Source organism: Aspergillus novofumigatus (genome assembly GCF_002847465.1).
Source record: "Aspergillus novofumigatus IBT 16806 chromosome Unknown P174scaffold_1, whole genome shotgun sequence".
Classification (NCBI taxonomy): Eukaryota; Fungi; Ascomycota; class Eurotiomycetes; order Eurotiales; family Aspergillaceae; genus Aspergillus; species Aspergillus novofumigatus.
In genome coordinates, this window is record NW_020194274.1 from 3,846,331 (window position 1) to 3,866,268 (window position 19,938).

The 19,938-nt window shown below is 51.0% G+C and overlaps 6 protein-coding genes across 6 annotated transcripts; 4 read left to right on the forward strand and 2 right to left on the reverse strand.

Annotated features, from left to right (window-relative positions):
• Positions 1-133: 133 nt before the first annotated feature.
• On the forward strand, positions 134-2,893 carry P174DRAFT_509246 (F-box/WD repeat-containing protein). Its single transcript, XM_024831530.1, has 2 exons — positions 134-923; positions 1,000-2,893. The coding sequence occupies exons 1-2, from the start codon at positions 516-518 to the stop codon at positions 2,680-2,682; spliced, it is 2,091 nt and encodes a 696-aa protein (XP_024687817.1). The 5' UTR covers positions 134-515; the 3' UTR covers positions 2,683-2,893.
• A 3,059-nt stretch (positions 2,894-5,952) lies between these two features.
• Positions 5,953-7,509, forward strand: P174DRAFT_509247 (putative C6 finger domain protein; the record flags this gene model as incomplete). The annotated part of the gene is made up of 1 exon (XM_024831531.1): positions 5,953-7,509. The coding sequence occupies one exon, from the start codon at positions 5,953-5,955 to the stop codon at positions 7,507-7,509; it is 1,557 nt and encodes a 518-aa protein (XP_024687818.1).
• Positions 7,510-7,823: 314 nt separating this feature from the next.
• P174DRAFT_456739 (putative ubiquitin-specific protease UBP12) lies at positions 7,824-13,379 on the forward strand (the record flags this gene model as incomplete). Its single annotated transcript, XM_024829463.1, has 9 exons — positions 7,824-7,931; positions 8,284-10,123; positions 10,145-10,279; positions 10,342-11,750; positions 11,817-11,987; positions 12,041-12,213; positions 12,249-12,520; positions 12,584-12,780; positions 12,891-13,379. 9 exons carry the CDS (start codon positions 7,824-7,826, stop codon positions 13,377-13,379), a joined length of 4,794 nt encoding a protein of 1,597 aa, XP_024687819.1.
• Positions 13,380-14,339: 960 nt separating this feature from the next.
• P174DRAFT_427442 (uncharacterized protein) lies at positions 14,340-14,873 on the forward strand (the record flags this gene model as incomplete). The annotated part of the gene is made up of 1 exon (XM_024825435.1): positions 14,340-14,873. The coding sequence occupies one exon, from the start codon at positions 14,340-14,342 to the stop codon at positions 14,871-14,873; it is 534 nt and encodes a 177-aa protein (XP_024687820.1).
• A 369-nt stretch (positions 14,874-15,242) lies between these two features.
• Positions 15,243-16,614, reverse strand: P174DRAFT_456740 (arabinan endo-1,5-alpha-L-arabinosidase; the record flags this gene model as incomplete). Its single annotated transcript, XM_024829464.1, has 2 exons — positions 15,243-15,534; positions 15,587-16,614. 2 exons carry the CDS (start codon positions 16,612-16,614, stop codon positions 15,243-15,245), a joined length of 1,320 nt encoding a protein of 439 aa, XP_024687821.1.
• Positions 16,615-17,642: 1,028 nt separating this feature from the next.
• On the reverse strand, positions 17,643-19,812 carry P174DRAFT_361898 (PX and BAR domain-containing protein; the record flags this gene model as incomplete). Its single annotated transcript, XM_024821820.1, has 6 exons — positions 17,643-17,738; positions 17,787-17,900; positions 17,957-19,021; positions 19,081-19,347; positions 19,396-19,673; positions 19,722-19,812. 6 exons carry the CDS (start codon positions 19,810-19,812, stop codon positions 17,643-17,645), a joined length of 1,911 nt encoding a protein of 636 aa, XP_024687822.1.
• Positions 19,813-19,938: the final 126 nt, after the last annotated feature.

A 19,938-nucleotide genomic window follows, 5' to 3' on the forward strand; every position in this document is an offset into this window, starting at 1 on the left:
GGGACGAAGAACGCTGATGAGATCTGATGCGACGGTAGGCGGCGATGGCGCCATCGGTCTCGAATCACGTGGTCCTTACCCGCAAAATGGTGGCCGCAGCACGAGAATTGCAGCTGCTCTTGCGTGATTCAGGCACTTCGATAACAATAATGTCTCTGGGATGAATCACTCTGGTCAGGACAGACGAATGATTTCAGCGGCTCTGCAAACTTCTACCTCTTACTACGCTCTCCTGTTTATAAAGCAAGCTCTCGCTTTTTCGAAGTAATCTCGACACTTCTGTTCCTTATCTACTTATCAGTTACCACCGCCTTCCCGGGTACTCATCTCAAACAGCACATCATCCCCGACGGTCGCCACATTAGCCGTACACCCTACCTCCTCGGTTTTTTCACTTCAGTTGACCTTACGAGTAATCCACGCTGCTGCAATCTCCATCGTTCAAATCTTTACGACGTTCGCAAAAGACAGTTGACGTGACTCGAAATATACCTAATGAGTGGTTGAGTGCCGCTATGGATGCCCATGAACTGTCGTTTCGCGATGGTCACGGATCCTCTACCTCGACTGTGAAAGACGAGTCTGCCTCGGAAGAGAAGCCGCTGAATCTCCCAGGAGATTCTTCCTTTGCATCTGTATTTGGCCCATCTGAGACCGTTGAAGATGTCGAAACGGAACCCGAATCTACACAAGACAAGCCCCACAGTTTCAACACCCAAAAACCTTTACGTGAAAAGCTGGCTGGCAAGAACGTCGCACCCTTTCTGGCCAAGCATATCCCCGAACAATACGCTCCTCTTGGTTCGCAAACTGGACAGCCGGTAGAAATCAGCAGTGCGAATTCCAAATTCTGTTATCGTCACCGCCCAGATTTAAAGTGCAGGCGACAGGCTGATGAACCAACAATGGACAAGTTACAACGGGTAAGCTTTTTCTTCCCGCATCCAAGTGCACCATCCTTTTCAAGTGTCTTAGTTCTCACGCTGACAGTTTGCAAAGGAATTAGAAACACTACCACAGAGTGATCAGCAAGGCATCGCGCATGCTTGGTCGATTTTTTCTGCCGCCCCGGCGAAGCACCGAAAACTTCTCCTGCAGGGAATAATGGCTCAGTGTTGCTTTCCCCAACTGTCTTTCATCTCAGCAACAGTCCGCGATTTGATTCGCATCGACTTCCTCACGGCTCTCCCTCCAGAAATCTCCTTCAAAATTTTATGTTACTTGGACACGACCTCTCTCTGCAAAGCCGCGCAGGTCTCTAGACGTTGGAGAGCGTTGGCCGACGATGATGTAGTTTGGCACCGAATGTGTGAACAGCATATTCATCGCAAGTGCAAGAAATGTGGTTGGGGCCTTCCTCTTCTCGATCGTAAAAGGTTGCGTGAATCTAAGCGCGAAATCGAACGCCGTGCAGCTACATGGGATATCAGCGAGCAGCCAGCGGAGACCGAAAACAATTCGGCTACTACCGACACCGCAGCGTCCGGATCCAAGCGAAAACCTGAATCGGATGATGAAGACACGGCCATGGTAAAACGTCAGTGCACGTCCATTGTTTCTCAATCAGAGCAAAATGAGGACTACTTTAAGAAACGATACAGGCCGTGGAAGGAAGTGTACAAGGATCGCTTCAAAGTGGGCACAAACTGGAAATATGGGCGCTGCTCGATCAGAGTGTTCAAGGGACACAGTAACGGCATCATGTGTTTGCAATTTGAGGACAATATCCTGGCTACTGGGTCCTATGATGCTACCATCAAAATTTGGGACACGGAAACAGGCGAGGAGCTTCGCACCCTCAAGGGACACCGGTCCGGCATTCGCTGTCTTCAATTCGACGACACGAAACTGATTAGTGGCAGCATGGATCATACTCTCAAGGTGTGGAATTGGCGGACAGGCGAATGCATATCTACCTACTCCGGCCACCGTGGTGGTGTAATCGGCCTGCATTTCGACGCGACTATCCTTGCATCTGGGTCTGTAGACAAGACCGTGAAGATCTGGAATTTTGAGGATAAGTCAACTTGTCTTTTGCGTGGGCACACCGACTGGGTCAATGCGGTCAGAGTGGACTCGGCCTCTCGAACAGTATTTTCTGCCTCAGACGACTGCACGGTCAAACTCTGGGATCTGGATACAAAGTCCTGCATCAGAACATTTCACGGGCATGTTGGTCAAGTGCAGCAGGTGGTTCCACTTCCCAGGGAATTTGAATTCGAAGATCATGATGTCGAATGCGAGAATGATAACGTTAGCGTCACCTCCGGCGACAGTCCGGCTGCTTCTCCGCAGGCTATCCCTGGATTTGATGCTCAGCCCTCAGACACTCCGTCTTCTGCTTTTGGCCCAGCTTTCGACGACGGACGTCCTTCACCACCACGTTACATAGTAACCAGCGCTCTTGACTCGACCATTAGGCTGTGGGAGACCTCGTCCGGAAGGTGCTTGCGTACATTCTTTGGTCATCTGGAAGGAGTGTGGGCTTTAGCGGCTGACACCCTCCGTATCGTCTCGGGGGCTGAGGATCGCATGGTCAAAATCTGGGATCCCAGGACCGGCAAATGCGAGCGCACATTTACAGGACATTCAGGGCCAGTGACCTGCATCGGTCTGGGCGACAGCCGCTTCGCTACAGGCAGCGAAGATTGCGAAGTGCGCATGTACAGTTTCCAGACCTGAAATGCTCCTTTCTGTTTACTTCTTTTATTACTTGTTAATACCCCTGGGCTGGTGTTCTTTCTTTTGCCTACCTTTTAGGGCTGAATCTTTTAGGGCTCAGAGCATATGGCGTTTGGTTTCATTCGCAAGCAGGACTATGGAATGTCCACCATGTATCTTAATGGCAGTAAATGAAACAGATTCTCACAAATTACATTGCTTGTCTACCAAGGAAGGTGGTTAGGTTCCCCGGCAAAGTCGTTCTATTAGATCAACCATATTCTCGAAACAACTACAACACAACGATATCTTACCCGCCCTTGACAACTCACAAATGCCTCCCTTGACTTGATTTATTTCTTATTCATTCTTCTCTGATAAAATCATTTGGCCGTTTCTATCATCGATACCCTCATTCCTCCTGATACTCAAACATGACCAACCAAGCGCCGTCTTATCCCAGCTCAGATGACTTGCACGTCAGAGAACCACCGTATCGAGGCATATACGATCGCTCGAACCAACAGTCTTACAGTCATGTTTCCTCCTCTGACCTTGAAGCCGGCCCGGCTCCTCTGCCTACAAGAAAGTGGACGCAACCGCTGCAGGATGGTTTCGCGGCCCGGGCCTAGCCAGGAAGGAGTGGAATATGACAGCTATTTTCAAATGAGATGGCAGAGGCGTCGGTCGCTCTCTTAAGACTGGCTATAATCGTTACGGTGATCGTAGGTGTGCTTATGTTGACAATATTTATAATTTCTAGGGGCATTTATGCAGCAAGGAGATTGCTCTCAGGGGAAGGGTTGTGAGCGTCAGGTTGAAAGGGACGATGTTCAACGTCGCATTTACTTGCTGAGAGTTTTGGTGTCCTGGGTCAGGCTGACCTACTTGCTTTTCTGGATGTTCATGCTGAATGTTTAAGCCTGGGAGTGTAGGGTGCTTGGTGCCCTTCAAAGGGTGATTTAAGGGCTAGGCTTGCTGACTCTCATTGAAAGAGTAAGATAATATAAGTTCGTGTTTCTCCTATCCTACAAGAACAACGACAATGAAAGAAATGTGACTCCAATATATGTAAACCTCATTGACCTTCCCGTCCTGCATACCCCAGGATCCAACATGGACGACCTCTCATTCGGCTACTGATGTGGACGCCATACCGTCATGGATATTTAATTAACGACCAGGTACAATAGGGTATCCTGAGGCTTCGACAGCCTTGGGCTATAGTATTTGCTGGTTTGCATTGCTGTAGTTCCATGGATTTGGGCACAGATAACTAAGGAAGGAGAGATGTATATGATGTCCCTCTCTTGGTCCGCTCCCTTTTGGGATGTTTCCCGTCCATAAGGTAGTCGCACTTGCTCAAGGCTCTAAATAGATCTCGGACAACCAGTTTCAGGGTAGATATGACCCATCTTGTAGTCTTGACTTTACATGTTTGATTAAAGTATGCAGCGCCTTAGCTACCTTATCTAGGCATCCGTATGTCAACATGACCACCACCATATACAGAATACTCCCTAGCCCTATTCAGCTGCATGTCTCCGGTGCATTCGGCTTCTACTGTCTTTCTCAACAACAGCTATCAGCAACGATCATCCATCTATTGCAGTCACTCAGAACCTCTTTGCTCCGTCTGACTCCGATCTCAAGACCTAGCAAAATGTCTTCAAATGGACAACTGCCTCCTTATCCAGACCTAGAACTGGGACAGCCTCGGGAGGATAGTAGGCCAGGAGATACTAGCACCCTTTACCAGCAGCAGACGCGGTATTGCTGCTGCATCCTGGACCCTCTTTATTGTTGCGGCTTGCGCTTTACGAAGAACGATCTCTGCAGAATATGTCTGGATCTGTTTCTAGCAATTCTATTTTTCTCGTTCTTTGCCATGATTACCATATTTTGTATCATTTTTGATGATGGTTGAGGGAACCTGGACACTTTAATGGTTCTGGATGGCTGTGGTAGTTGATTGAATGGCTATGGTTGCTGTACTTTGCTACTGAGCACAACCACTTGCTTTGGTTGTTGCAGCTTTTAGTGAATAATGCTGGGATCCAGGAACCTACGCTATAAAGAAACCAGAAGAAAGTGATGCATTAGCTATCCCAGGTAGCTACCTTATTGATCAAGGTGATCTATGTCAACCTACCGCCATATCTTGTAAGATGTGTGTTTACTCCCTGTCGTTTACACTTCCATGCATTCTCCCGACCTTCCTTCCAACACTATCAGTTCAATATACGTATATATACCTTGAGCTTCTGCACTCTACCTACGCTCAAGACAACGCAAAATGCAACCCGATCATGAGATATCGAGGACCAGCCTCCTGCATACACTTACCCAGATTTAGAGCTGGAATAGATCCCTCAGCCGCCTCAAAGGAACCAAGCACTCGAGAGGTGAGCAGTGACGATGCATACGGTTCCTTTGCTGCACCTGCAAAAAGTATACAAACTGTGGTTCTAGAACGATTAGCGTAACTGCGATGCTGTTGATGCTTGCGGCGGGGTTTGTCTGCCATCCGCCTGTCCTGATTCAAGGTTGAACCTCGGGTTCAAGGGCCTGAGGTTGAATTGAAATCAGTATGTGAAACCTCACTTCTCATTTCTCATCTTACGATCCAAAGATGCTCTGCAAGTTTACATAGATTGCAGTTGCTAGTACAAAGCACGATATCAGGTCGAGAAGAAAACATCAGATTGTGACACTCGAGTATCATTTCACAGTTGGATGTGGTCGTGTCACAGCAGGGTATACAGTATAGTGGAGGTCCTTTCACTTTTGATCAAGATAATGAGGTGTCTGACACTTCTGAAGCATTTCAAGGTCAGGAGCTTGGTTACTCCACTCTGATGGGTTCATATCACTCCATTTTGCATTCACTTCATCTGAGACCAACTCGACAAATTCGCTCCTCTCAGTAGAGCATCTCAACTGGGGAACTGTGTTACTGCACATACCTATCTATCATGTTACGGACTCTTCATTGTTTCAGTCTATATCCTCTTACCCGCATTTCCATTTACACTCACATTAGCTGAATCTCAGCTTGATGGGAGTTTGGTGATTTGGATCAGTACATAACTAGAAAGGCCGTCCGGTATGCTATTTTTGGGAAGACCTTATACTACGTCCACTGCTCCATTTCGCACTCCGCTATTCATGACTGGAGGCCTCTCATACTCAAGTCAATGTAGCACATCTTGATCTTGTGCATCCTATGCTTGAGCCCCCCATTGAGCAGTTCCTCCCCATACACACCCAATATCTGGAGCCCACTTTATCATGGCCTATACACTGCAAAGACTAGAACAAGCTATTGAGCTTTTTCGGAGCCCAAGCGCCAGATTGATTAGCACCCTTGCTGACGAATGCAAGTACTCTTTACGAAGGCGGCACTTGGAGGGCATACAGACCATCCCATCATGCTGGCTTGACGACGACAGTGATAGCGACTATAGCCCAGAGCACGAAACGTCGGATACTAAGCGAAAGCGAGCATCCCGCACAGAAGAATCAAATCGACCGAAAAAACCATCTCGAAGCTTGCAACAATTGATTGTCACCATGGCCTTGAAATCAATCACTGGAAGAGCGTTCCTTGCTGCTCTTCCCATGTCTGAGGAAGACATACGGCCTGAAGATAACGAGCAGTTGATGCAGTACTTCAACATAGCCGACAGCACAGAAGAATCATCGTCGAACTCGCGGTACTCGCTCCGGAAGCGAGAAAGCCCGCAAGAGGGCAACGACCGGCTTGTAGATCTGGATGAAACAGCAGCCAAGGGCTGTTGGGCGTGTCGCAAGATCCACCAAGAGTGTTCACTCCTCGATGATCAGTTTGCATATCCTTGCCAGACCTGCAAGGACAATAACATTGACTGCGAGCTGATCATCCCTCCGGTGTGGAAAAGAGCGTGCGAGAGATGCAGACGCTCAGGAAAGACATGCTCCTACAGCCAGGGCGAAACCGACCACAGTGTATCTTGTGAGCAATGTCAAGCAATGGGAATTCCTTGTATCGCCGGCCCAGCAAAGGGCAAACCGCCGCTGGAGCCAAGGACGAAGAAAGAGAAACGCGAGAGTTGTGCAGTCCCTGGTGACTCTAAGTCCATCTGGGACACAATTCCCCCTCTCCCGGCGAACGACGAGCCCGATGACCCGGTCGCCCTTACGCCAGCCCTAAAGAATCGCAACTCCCGGATTATCCACACTTTCTTGGCCCATCCTGTGGACTTCGCCTATGAGCCACCACCAGACGGCACGAACCCTTGTCACTGGTGTACCAATTTCGTTTATGGCATCATGGGACTGGGCAGAAGGGCCGTGGAAGTCATCGATTTCGGTGATGGCAGGTATATCGAGATAAATGGAGGACATGTCAAAGATGGTCATGAGCCCAGTCGAATGTGCGTCACCTGTGCATTGGAGAGAATTCACATCGTGAATTGCTCACGTCACTACATTGTCCCTCTTAAGGGGTACAAAGTAGACACCTTCGACTTCGACGCTGCCTACAACAGCTTGATCCCGACACCAGGACAGCCCCCGAAGCGGATCAACCCGTGGTGTTCTCTCTGCCCGAATCCAGCATTTTTCGGTTGCAGCACTCTTCAGCTTGTGAACAAGTACCAGGAGCCCGTCAAACCAACCTCACCCCATGCGCGAGGATGCGGCTTGTTGCTTTGCGAACGGTGCGAGTTGTTGATGCGGGCCTACCGTGGGAATCTAGCCAAAGTGGTTGCCGAAAACGACCAGGCAAACGCAGAGTTTGGGAGTCGTGCTGATGTGGTATATATTTTGCCTGGGAATGACCTTTATCGCTTCTATACCAAGGAGTGAAGATGATTGAAGAAGTGGAAAGAAAGGTGGAGGCAGATTGAAAGGGAGCCAGCTGTAACTCGGATTATTAGTACCTTGGTGACTCGACTACTTTGACCGCAGCAGAAGATATTGAATTAGACTCGAGATTGTGTCTTCCCACAAGACAATGCAATGACAATATCAAGAGATACGGGCTTAACTTCTCAAGTTAGTCCAATATCATGACTGTCCTTTCTTTCGTCGTCTTCTATAGTAGAAAACTATCAATATGAGTGGTGTTGACGGTCAACACTCCGAGTCAGTCAATGGCTGGCACAATAGAGACCATCATCATGATCATGAATCAATCTTCATCTGTTTCTTCTATTGTTATTCCTCCTCTTATTCTGCATCATCTGAAGAACACAACAGAGGCAGCCAGAGACTCCAAGATGAGCACGGTGAGATAATACCTCTCATCTGCAGCCATCTCCTGTTCTGCCTCTTTCTTTCCTCCCTGGTTTGCTCGCAAGACGAATCAACTTCACCACCCACTCTCTCCTAACTTCATCAATATCTCGACACAGAAGCAAAAAGATTCAAGCAAACTTGCCGATAAGGTCGGGAGTGGATCAGACTCAACCCTATCCAGACTCCGCCTTTTAGCTTCAATCCCCACAGTGCCTTTTTTTTCGCCTCAACCACTCAGCAAGTGACTGGCGACCGGGACGGACTGACTAAACGACGACTCCCGCCTGGACGGTCGTCGGATTTTCTTTTCGATTCATTTCTTTTCCTCCCCTCACTTGGCAGGTTTTCTTACTCTTATTAATTTTTTATAGACTCGTTTTTATATGCTGGTTTATTTTTAAAATTCCAGTTAGGTCATTATCATCAAATCTTCAGCTACTGGCCTGTCTTTTCAATCGACCATTTATCGTGTTACCCAGAGCTGCCACGAGACGTGCGCAGCTCACCGTCACGACGTCTTCCACAAAGCGCCGTAAGGTTGCAGAGCCTCGCAGACCAGGAGGAGCCCTTCCGGGTTTGTCGTTTGCCTCGCAGGCTGGAAGACGTCACAGTCAGCACCCCCCTTCCGACTCGTCTTCCGTGCCACCGAATCCTCGCCCATCGTCCACGTCCCCGTCGAATCGAAGTCGAAGCCATTCTGTGTCCCCGTCTCCTCGCTACATTCCCGCCCATTTGCAGGAAGAGGTGCTTGGCACCGCCGCCCGCTCCCCGACCCCGGAATCCGCCAGTAGTGCCGCCGACTATCCTTCGATCGCCTGCGCAGGACTCACCCTACACAGCGACGCTATGACGGATATGTCTGGTTCCGACAAAAGAGATGGCAGCGTTCCGCCTACTGGAGGTGACGTTCGGTCATCCTCCCCGGGCATCAAACGGTCGGCTCCTAACGCCGACCAGGATGTGGAGATGGATCTAGGTTCGACAGAGAAGAGATCTGTTTCTCTGTCCCAGCACACAGACGCGATGGATACGACTACAGCGGAGGGGAACTCGAACGGCAACGGTGATAACTCTGGGTCAGACAACGTCTATCCCACACCATCCAGCATGTCGACATTTACCGCCCCCACGGCGACCCGAAAGGAATCCAAGGCCCAAGCCTCCATGTCGTCCCACGATCTCCCTCCTATCGACGACCAAGTCGCTCAAGTGACCTGCACCATGGCCCAGCCGTTGAAGGAGAAACAGAAGGGATATCTGGTGTCCATGTCATGGCTGAAGCGGGTGCTCGCTCGCAGCTCGACCCACGCCGACAAGGCAGATAAGTCGGCAGCTGAAGGAGAAATTGGACCCGTGGATAACTCGGACCTTGTGCTGGTCACTGACCCGGCAATTACCGGCTTCCATGATGAGGCAGGAGAGCCCTTTGTGCCCCTGCGTCCAGGTCTGCAGATGGGAGAGGACTTTGAGATAGTGCCCCAGGAAGGCTGGGACCTGATCATGCGATGGTACGGCTTGGCTAGTCAATCGCCAGCCATTGTTCGCTATGCTCACAACACCGTGGAGGAAGGTGATGCTCAAAATATTCAATACGAGCTCCATCCACCAATTTTCACCGTTCTGAAGCTAGCAAATCCGGCCGCGGGGACCACTCCACAGAGCCTAAGAGAGAAGAATATGCCACCTGCAAAGGTCTTGTCCAGCCGACACACCAACTTTCAAAAGTGGCTGAAGCAAGTGAAGGGACTGGCCAATATTGACATGTCTACCAAAGTTCGTGTATGGAGGATTCTCGGGGGACTGGGAAGTGCCACGGCATCGGCTGCAATCACACCCGCTGCGTCACGGAGCGCTTCTCCGGCACCTACGGCCTCCCTGGTTGCCAATGCCGGCAACAACCTTGTGCTTGATCTCAATACGTTCCTCTCGTTATCTGACGGCGCCCAGCGAGAACTGGTCGATAACGTCAAGGATCAAACCAACAATCCCAATTTCAACGGTCGATCTACCTTGGATCGAGTTGGCTTGTCTACCAGTGATGTTGTGGTGCTTGAGGAGCGCGTTGGCGGAGAGTGGGCTTCAGAAGTATCCAAGAAGATGCTCGATCGACTAGGTGTTCCGAGTGGCAGTGTGAAGAATGGCGTTCCTGGCAAGCTCAAGAACAAGAGTCCTACCAACAGTGGTAGATCGTCTCCCGCTCCAGAACCTATTAGGGGCCGGCGTAAAGACGGAAAGCCCAGGGGCTGCACGGGATTGAGCAACCTCGGAAATACCTGCTACATGAACTCTGCTCTACAGTGCGTGCGCAGTGTGGAGGAACTCACATACTACTTCCTGAGTACGGACTCTCACCTTTTCCCTTTGGCCCGTGGCTATTGTCTCACTAACCAATTTCGGTAGACGATGTGTATAAGAGAGATCTCAACCCCAGTAATCCTCTCGCCCATAACGGCGATATAGCCAAGGCGTACGCAAACCTTCTTCGCATGCTCTACGACGAAGCCGGTCAGTCGTCGTTCGCTCCCCGCCAGTTTAAACACACCATTGGTCGTTATGGTCCAGCATTCTCGGGATACGGGCAACAGGATTCGCAGGAATTTCTGCTGTTCCTGCTGGATGGGCTGCAAGAAGATTTGAACAGAATCCAGAAGAAGCCATATATCGAGAAGCCAGACTCCACGGACGACATGGTCCATGACAAGGAGGCTCTCAAAGAGTTTGCCAATAAATGCTGGGAAATTTACAAAGCCCGCAATGACTCGGTCATCACGGATCTCTTTGCCGGCATGTACAAGTCAACTCTTGTCTGTCCTGTCTGCGAGAAGGTCAGCATCATCTTTGATCCGTTCAACAACCTGACGCTTCAGCTTCCGATCGAAAATCTTTGGAGCAAGGAGATATTCTTTTTCCCTCTCCACCGCAAGCCTGTCATCGTTGACGTGGAAATTGATAAAAACGCCAGCATCAAGGCGCTCAAGGAGTCAGTAGCCAAGAAGATGGGCTCGGACCCTCAGCGTCTCGTCATGGCCGAAATTTACAAGTGCAAGTTCTACAAGATGTTCGACAACTCTGCGTCCATTGCCGATTGCCAGATCGGCCAAGGCGATGACATCGCAATCTTCGAGGTTGCGTCTGTTCCCACCAACTATAATCCCGACAAGCGCCAGAAGAGTTACTTTTCTTATGGTCGTTCAGACTATGAAGAAATTCCAAGCTTTGACTCACCCAAGGCCGACCGAATGCTAGTGCCCATCTTCAATCGGCATTGCCGGCCAAAGTCGAATAACAGCGGGAATATGCAGCGGTCACTCTTCGGCGCTCCTTTGTATGTAATCATCAGCAGAGAAGAGGCTCAAAACTACGATGCCGTCCTCCGCAAAGTTCTTGAAGCTGTTGCTACATTGACAACGCGAGACATTCTCAATGAGGAGAACATCAAGAAAGCTGACGAGCCAGGGGGGACTCAGGAGGATTCGGATACCGTTGTGATGAATGAAGACGACGCGCAATCTGCAGATTCTAAAATCAAGACCTCATCCGTGGACGGTGAAGATGGCTTGGTGGACGTTTCCATGCGCGACGCTTCGGACGAGACGGATACTCCATCTCCTCAAGACAGCAAGTGTGAAAATGCTGTCTCGACCCCTGGCAGCTCTATTGCACCTGGCCTTCGGAGCCTCTTCGATATGAAGATTATCAAATCATCCCACGAGGTTGTGCCTCTCGGCTGGTCTTCAGTGGACGATATCAAAGACTATCCATTGATGTCGTCCAGGGTCAAGGCACAGTCGGCTGGCAAACAGAAGAAGGTAAGCAGCCGCAAAATATACTTATCAAAGAAGACAGGCAGACTGACAACGGTGTAAAATTCGCAGACAACATCCGGTACAGTGACCGACCGAAAAACCAGTGATGACTCGGATCAGGATGGAAGCGCCGGCACTGCTTCTGACAGTGACTCTGACATGTTCTCTAACATCAGTCGCCCTAAGGCCGTAAAGACTCAAGCCAACGAGCGTCCTCTGATCCGCCCGGGGGAAGGTATCGTGCTGGATTGGAACGATCAAGCCCACGATGCCCTATTTGGTGGGATAAGAAGGACACTGACGGGCTACGTGGAACTCCTACATGGACCAACGTGGAGCGCATTCCTGATCCGGAACTCGCCAAGCGCCGTGATCTTCGCCGGAGCCGGAAGAAGAGGGGCGTTACACTCTACGAATGTCTTGACGAGTTCAACAAAGAGGAGATTCTTTCCGAGAATGATGCATGGTACTGCCCCGCTGCAAGGAGCATCGCAGAGCCAGCAAGAAGTTCGAATTGTGGAAGACTCCCGACATCCTTGTCATGCACCTGAAGAGATTCAGCGCCAGCAGGGGTTTTAGGGACAAGCTGGATGTCCTGGTCGACTTCCCCGTTGAAGGGCTAGACATGAGCGACCGTGTCGAATCGCCGGAAGAGGGAAAGAGCCTAATCTATGATCTTTTCGCGGTTGATAACCACTACGGTGGATTAGGAGGCGGTCACTATACGGCCTACGCGAAGAACTTTATGAGTGGCGAATGGAACGAGTACAATGGTAAGAGCTTTCTGTGGCCGCGTTCCTTCAAGGATAACCGTGTTTACTGACGGGAACTGGTAGATTCGTCTGTCTCGCGACCAATTGATCCCCAGAGTGTGGTGACTCCCGCCGCGTATTTACTGTTTTACCGTCGACGTTCAGACCGCCCACTGGGCGGGAAGATCTTGGAAGAAATCACCGAGTCGTCAACTCGACCAGGCAGCGAGGACAACTCCCCGGCTGGGTCCCGTGGGCAGTCGCCTTCGGGAACGGGCGGCGTCTCGGCGGCTCCTCCCGCAATGGGTCGTCGAGCGCCTTGGCCGGAGTCGGAGCAGCTCACCAAGCGGGAGATGGTGGTTTGCGAACTGGAATCCGGGCGAGGAATGAGAACAGTGATGACGACGATGATGAATCGCCCCCTGACTATTCGGACAGCCCAGCCGCTGGCGAGCAGAGCCTTGCGAAAGCAAACCGACTGGAAGGTATGAGCTTTGATGAAGACGAGTTCGGCGATGGAGCCTATGCCAACCCGCTCCCCTACTCAAGCCAACCCACGTGGTCCTTCGACCGAGTCACAGATGCTCATGGCCTTTCACAGATGACCACAGTACCTCCGGGATCGATCTCTGATGACGAGGATTTGTTCGACGACGATGCCAGCAACAAAGCGGTGGGCGGGGGAGATCTCAGCGACTCCGACTTGCGCCTCGCCGCATTGACCGGAAGCCCAATCGGCCAGGGAGTGTTCCCAGGCACACCCATGGAGGAGGAAGCTCCGATTCAGGATATCCCTCCGCCACTAGACGGTGATGACGATGAAGACTTACCCGTGGTGGAGCTACGGGTGAATGATGATGACCGGATCGTCTCCGACTGAGCGAAAGCCGGCTTGGTCAACTACAGAGGCGATCACCGCAAAAGAAATACGGCTGTTGCATGTGTGATGACTACTACGATGAAGTCGACAACCAGTATCTTTCTCTTGTCTGGTGAGGAGCGATATCTGCATCGCTTTTTCTCCGTCGGCCATTCGTGATGTTTATACATAATTATTGTTTGGAAGTGGGTGTTGAAGGGCACTGTGTTAGATCTAATACTTCCTCGGGTGGCCCATACAAGCCATCCATGCATTTACATTGTGTCTACGAAGAGTCATGAAGGTGCGTCTGGTGAGCACCGTGTTCAAAAGCATTGTTATGTCTGTCTCAGACGGTAGAGGATTTCTCCTCCCGCTTTGCATCATAAAGGGTTTTCCTTTTTTTTCTTTATCATATTTTCATATTCTGGGAAACGGTAGAACATCTGGAATCAGCGGTACAGTAACTGTTCATAAGTAAGACCTGGGAAGTGACAATGTCTCGAGTGACCATCAGATGACCGAGCAGAGACCGATGAAGCTGTCACCTGCTCAGAGCCTCACCATTATCACGACTTGTCACATCTCTATTCTGAGATTTATTTCCAACTCAAAGAAATCATAAAACGTCATAGCCTCTTTGATTATGCACATGAAGTGAGATTCGGATGAAAGACGTGATTTATCTATCATCTGATACCTCCCACTATATATATATACCTCACCTGTTCCTTCCATTACAACCCACTCCCCAGACAAACCAAAATGTCCTTCTTTCCTCCTGAAACAATAAGCACTGCTACCGCATGGACGATCAAGAATTACCCATAGTCGTATGCTTATTGCTCATCTGCACCCTGGCCATCCTTCTACTGGTTAAGCCTCCAACACCCACCTGCGCTTCTTCCTCGCATTTTCTCCCCTTATAACGCCCTCAGTCAATCAGTACCTCATCCACTACTTCCGAGTACGTTGCAAAAAATGTCCCAAGAACCAAGAGCAGCGGCACCACACGAAGACTCGACACCTCATCCTCGTCCTCACCCGACCATCCGCCTCCACACCACAAACAACAATACAAACGGCGCAGTGACAGCCTACACCGAGAACAGAAACACCAATAACGCACTAGACACCCAGCAGTACCCTTCCCGACGGAGAAGCCTCCTCCTCAGCGATAGCGAGATCAGTGTCCTGGATCTCGGTCCTAGTCTTGAGTTTGAGGTTGAGGGGGACGGGGGCCCGCTGCGTCTGCGCGAGGAAAAGCATGCTCAGCGGGATTGTCGAGGGGAAGAGGCGAAATGGGGACAGGGGACGTCGTTGACTGTGCCTGAGAGGCAGGGTTCGCTTGACGAGAGTGCTGCTGTTGCTGTGAGGGTTATTTCGTCGCCTTTGTTGTCGCCGTTGAGGACGACGAAGGGGAATAGTGGTAAGGGTCGGGGACGGGAGTTGGATGCGGAGAAGGGGGTGAAGGGGAGAGGTTGTGAGGGGTTGGTTCTGTTAGGTCGGGAATAGACGGTGGTAGAGAAGAGGGCGTTGATGTGTTTGATGATGGCTTAGATTGGTATGTTGTGGGTGATAGATGCCGGCGTTCATTGGGTGACGTTTGCGCTTTGTGTCGGTAGAAATAGACTGGGCGACCAGGGTTGAGTGTATAGATGTGGTGTATATATCTTAGACCGGATGGCGTTTGTCTTGCTCTTTAATTATGTATCTTGAAGCCGTTACTCTATTGGAGACTATGCTATTATTTGTATCTAATCTAGGCCGTATCTATGTATATCCTCTAGTCTACCCTGAATTGATCATCGCATCTACTGGGGGACAGGCCAGCCGTCCACGTATTTCAAGGGATTATATCCCAGTCGAGCTTCCTGCGACTAATTAGGTATTGACTCTTCGAATTATGGAAAACCTCCTTACCCAAAAGTCATAGCTTATTGATTTATTCACTGTAAGGTCAGCAACTATCTCGATCTCTGTACGAAGGTACCTACAGTAATGATAATACAGTATGTCACCGCTCTTTTCTGTCAACACTCCCTGCCCCCCTGGTGCGTAAACGTCGCCATTGGAGGCATACACGATCTCCCCGCCGCCGTTGGCTAGGTCCTCGCCTTGCTTATCGACGAACGGACCCCGGGGGCTCTTGGATCGACCAACTCGGATATTATATCTGTTGCCGATGTCAGGAACAGCATTGCCGGCTCTGCAGAGAGAACACTTACTCTCTTCCTGGAGGTGGTAGATTCTTCGTATCGAACTTGCAGCACTTCCCATAACTGAACCACAGATAATACCAGGGCTCATGGTACGAGAGGAAACTTCCCTCAATGGGACGGGCACCGGACGGCTCCCGGCACAGCGGGTTGGGGTGCTTGCTCGCCGGCAGCGGCGCCTTCTCCATATACACCAGCTGTCGTGCCTCGGATCTCGTATCGCCCGCCACTGAAAGCAGGGTTTCTTCTAGCGGTACCTGCCAGATACCCGACCAGAAGCTCCCGAACATCAGGTATCCGTGACCGTCCTCTCCGGCGAACACACTCGGGTCGATGGTATTGGAGCTAGTAAACGGGTGTTCATCCGATCCTCTCCCTGTCCCGGACTGCACGAGCAGCCCGTGGTCTGTCCAGCCTCCAGGGCCGGGGGATTTGGATGTAGCGACGCCAATGGCGCTGTCACGGCATCCGGAGTTACTGACGGCGTAGAAGCAGTAGTACGTGTCGCCGTGGCGGATGGTCTGCGGCGCCCAGGGGGCTTTCCGGTCGCCCTTGGGGATCACGCTGTCCGCGTCTAGAACGGTGCCGGTGCGTTTCCATGGTCCGTCGAGACTGGGTGCCTGGTGGATGAAAATATGCTTGCCCACACTGTAGGAGTAGTACGTGCCATCGACACGGATGATGCTCGGGTCATGGATTTTCAAGTCAGTCGCATGCGTGGGCGGGAAAAGCTCTTCAGGCTGCGGGTGAGGGTGCGGTGTCTGTTCCGGCCGTTGCAGTTGTTGTGTCCCCTGCGTAGAATAATACTGCGGTATGCGTGTACATAGTGCCCATGTAACAAAGCAGAAGAGAGCTACCAGCACGCCCATTTTGATGATACGACGACGAGCGGCTGATGGCCAAATTGGTGCAAGCCATGACGGAGGGTGGCCTCCGGGCCGCGTATAAGATGGCAGAAGCCATGCTGAGAAACCGGACGCCCTGGCAATCATCTCGGACAGGAGTGTATGCCTCTGGATTTCATCATTGCGGAGCATCTGATGGAATTGTTACGGGGCAATGTGGTACATAACCATCTAGGGAGGCTGACAGATGTTTGGTCCTTGATATGCAGGGCTTGCGGATCAGGATCGCCAGGAAAGACTCCTAGTCGGTGATGAAAGACCTCCCTCCGTTGGGGCTGATCCAAGTGACGAGCACTGAGTGAGTGGTTCAGAGGGTAAAAGACGTCGCCAATGATGACAGCAAGCGATGAGTGGTGACAATAGCACCAATCAGCGACCCACCAACAGCAAGGGGGTATGCTCTCAAGCCAGGACCATTCGTAGTGGCAGCGGTACCTTGATGTTCCTGATCCTTGGAAAGTGTCGATCCTGAATGATGTTGATGCAAGGACAGACAATTGGCAGTAAAATGGGCGCAAAAGGGAAAAAAAGGTAACAGTGGATGTACGAGCAACAGTTAGTGGTCTCAGCTGCAGAAAGAGGGTAGGTCAAGTCATCACGTAAACCATATAGTCTCAATAATTCCTGCTCACGGTGATGATGGATCAACTGGGACTATTAACTAACAAAGTACCCTTTCTAGGCTCCCTGGTTAAATCCTCGTGCTAGGAACTATGGTCGCTGATAGGTTCTTGAGGTCGTCAAGCATTCCGCCGGATTTTATCGCCCCACAGCACTGGGAGCACAGCAGTGAGGACACTAACATCTCTACGTACTTGTAAACATATTGCATCCTTCTTCCATGAAACAAATGACGGCATTGACAATGCTCAAGAATGGGATACTCCTTGCTTCTTACGACCTGTTTGATATCCCGTTTGTTCCCCATCCGACGGCTCGGAGGATTTTCTGGACAAAGGCAGAAACCAAAGGTTGAGCGGTATTTATTGGACGAAAATGAAAATGGCCTATAGTCTCAAGTGTACTATAGTGGTATCACACTGTGCTGATTTAAGGCTGCAGTATATGAAGGCAATGTAGTTGGACACGACCGCCAACGCCTCGGGTCACGACCCCGCGGCTTCTTGAATCAAGCGAAACAATTCACCGGTATGTGCAGACTATCGAGCGACAATCTTGTCCACCTCGTCCTTGGCCTCTGTCCAAGTCTCCAGGTTCTTTCGCGCCCAGTCCAGGTGACAGCGAGCATATGCGACCTATCAACAATCAGCATGGTCGCCTGTCGATGCGAATGGACAACCTACCATATATCGCCGTAAATCGGCCTCCTTATCCTTCTGAAACCGCTTCAAGTCTTGTAATACTCCGGCACTCGCGTCCTTGACATCCTTCTCGGAGACCTCGAGTGCTTGTTCCAGCTGTAGAGAAAGGGCATCAGTGCTGAGCAATGCAAGGCGTCAAATTGACAACTAACCTGTATCAAGCTCTCCTTAGTCTTTCCAATCTGGTCTCGTCGCGTGCGTTCGGGGTCCACGTCGGCAAAGCCATGTATCGCATGACTGATGCGACCAAATATTTTGTTCGCTACAAACGTGCCGCTTGACGTTTTGCGGTGAGCAGGAGGAGCGGATGGACCCAACTCAGGTCTTCGAGGCGGAGAGGTGTGGTACGACTGCGGCTGCGAGCTGATCGCCTCTCCATGGGTAGGTGGGAAATCAGAATCCGCAGAAGCAGTGTCTTCCGAACCCGCAGAGCGCCCATCTCCCTCACGACTGCCAGCGCCACTGGCTGCTGATGAGGCAGACAAGGAACGTTGAGGTCGGTTCGGCGCAGATTGAGGTGAGGTGCGATTGAGATACTGCTCGATACGTTTCGCTTCGAGTTCGCTTCTCTCTAGAGAGTCCAGTAAGGTTTTCTTCTTGGCCAGCTCATCTCGTGTCATCTCTTCTTGCACACGTTTGAGAACTCGGTACCGTAACACGCTGCGGACAACACTGGCGAACTGGGCGCTCTCCCTCATGGGCTCTGCAAAACTTGCGCTTAGCGAGGACGACAACTCCTCGGTCCCAATGTAGGACGTATCAGCCGCTTGACCGATGCGCTCGATAGCCGCAGCGACGGTCGGAGACTGTTCAGATAAAGAGAAACCGTTGTACCGCGCGCCCAACTCCATGAGATCTGCAGACAGGGACGACAGGTGCGCCAGCGTGCGACGGTTGACCTTTTCGATGTTACCTTGAAGGAGTAGCTCGAGTTCCCGCGTAGAGGCTTCGAAATTGATGAAGTATGGATCCAGATCCTGTTCACTCAGTTTCTTCGATTCAGGCGGGAAACGGCCCAGCACATCAGGTCCAGGTACGCTGGCCGCGGCATCCGTAGTGCCAGAAGTCGCACCGCTCGGTGCCGATTTAAGCTTTGCGGAGCTCGGGGGAACCGGAAGCCAGGAGTGAGCAGCCGTAGGGTTAGCGGGGTCGAGGGGAGGGGCCTTCAGGTTATTCTTTGGCACGGACGATGCAGGGTGGGAATGAAGAACCTCGCTCTAGAATGAAGTCAGCTTGAGCTTGTGCGAGCTGCATGACTGAGATACTATCAGCATACCCAGCTAACGTTCGGATCAAGGAATCTCCACCAGACTCCATCTTCCCGAACTTCCTTCATCCGGCGACACCTATTTAAGAAGACGGCAAGCATCCGTTTGCGCAAATCGATGATGGCGGAGTCTTCCTTGGCTTTGGTAGGCTTGGCAGCATAATCGGCCATTGTATGCTTCTCTGGAATCGGGGGGATGACGAGCGTGGGATGAAGGTTCACCAGTGTCTGTCGCAAGGAAGCGAACTCGGAGTATCGTCGTCGGACTTCCAGATCCTAGATTTCGTGAGCACCTCTACCCTATGCGCTTTAACGGGCCCATACTCCAGTCCGTATCGTATATACAATGAAACTACCGCCGCCCTCATGGTTCTTCCCGGCGTCCGTGATGAGGATCGGCATGTCCGGGTTCTCGTAGAGGATCTGTTCTATACGGCTTTCGTAATGACTCTTTCGGGGATAACTGTGACTCGTCTGCTGGGCGCCATAGCCTTCAGAATCATCCTCATCGCTCAGATCCTGCGGTCGGGAAATGTAATCGGGCGGATCCTGATTGGACGATCGGCTCGAGGGTGACGGACTGTGTTCGGGATCATAGAGAGCTGAAAGCGTCAGTTGCGAAATTAGACTATGTGGGAAGGAAGTATTACGAGGTGACAATGCTGCAGAGTGTAGCGACTCCGAGAGACGTGCCTCGCTATCGAATGCGCCGTACGGGTTGTTATCCTCGTCGTTCCACATGTTGGGGCTGGGAATCGCAGGAACAACCGAGCTCAACGCGCTTGCATAAAAAATCTAGAAAATACAGCGGGCAGAATCAGTTCAGAGAAGACAGTAGCATCAGATAAATCGTTATAGAAGAGAAAT

Excerpts from the sequence above, each read along its gene's own strand:
- P174DRAFT_509246 (XM_024831530.1), top strand. The coding sequence starts at position 516 with ATGGATGCCCATGAACTGTCGTTTCGCGATGGTCACGGATCCTCTACC. Across the intron at positions 924-999 it reads CAATGGACAAGTTACAACGG|GAATTAGAAACACTACCACA; the intron begins GTAAGCTTTTTC and ends CAGTTTGCAAAG.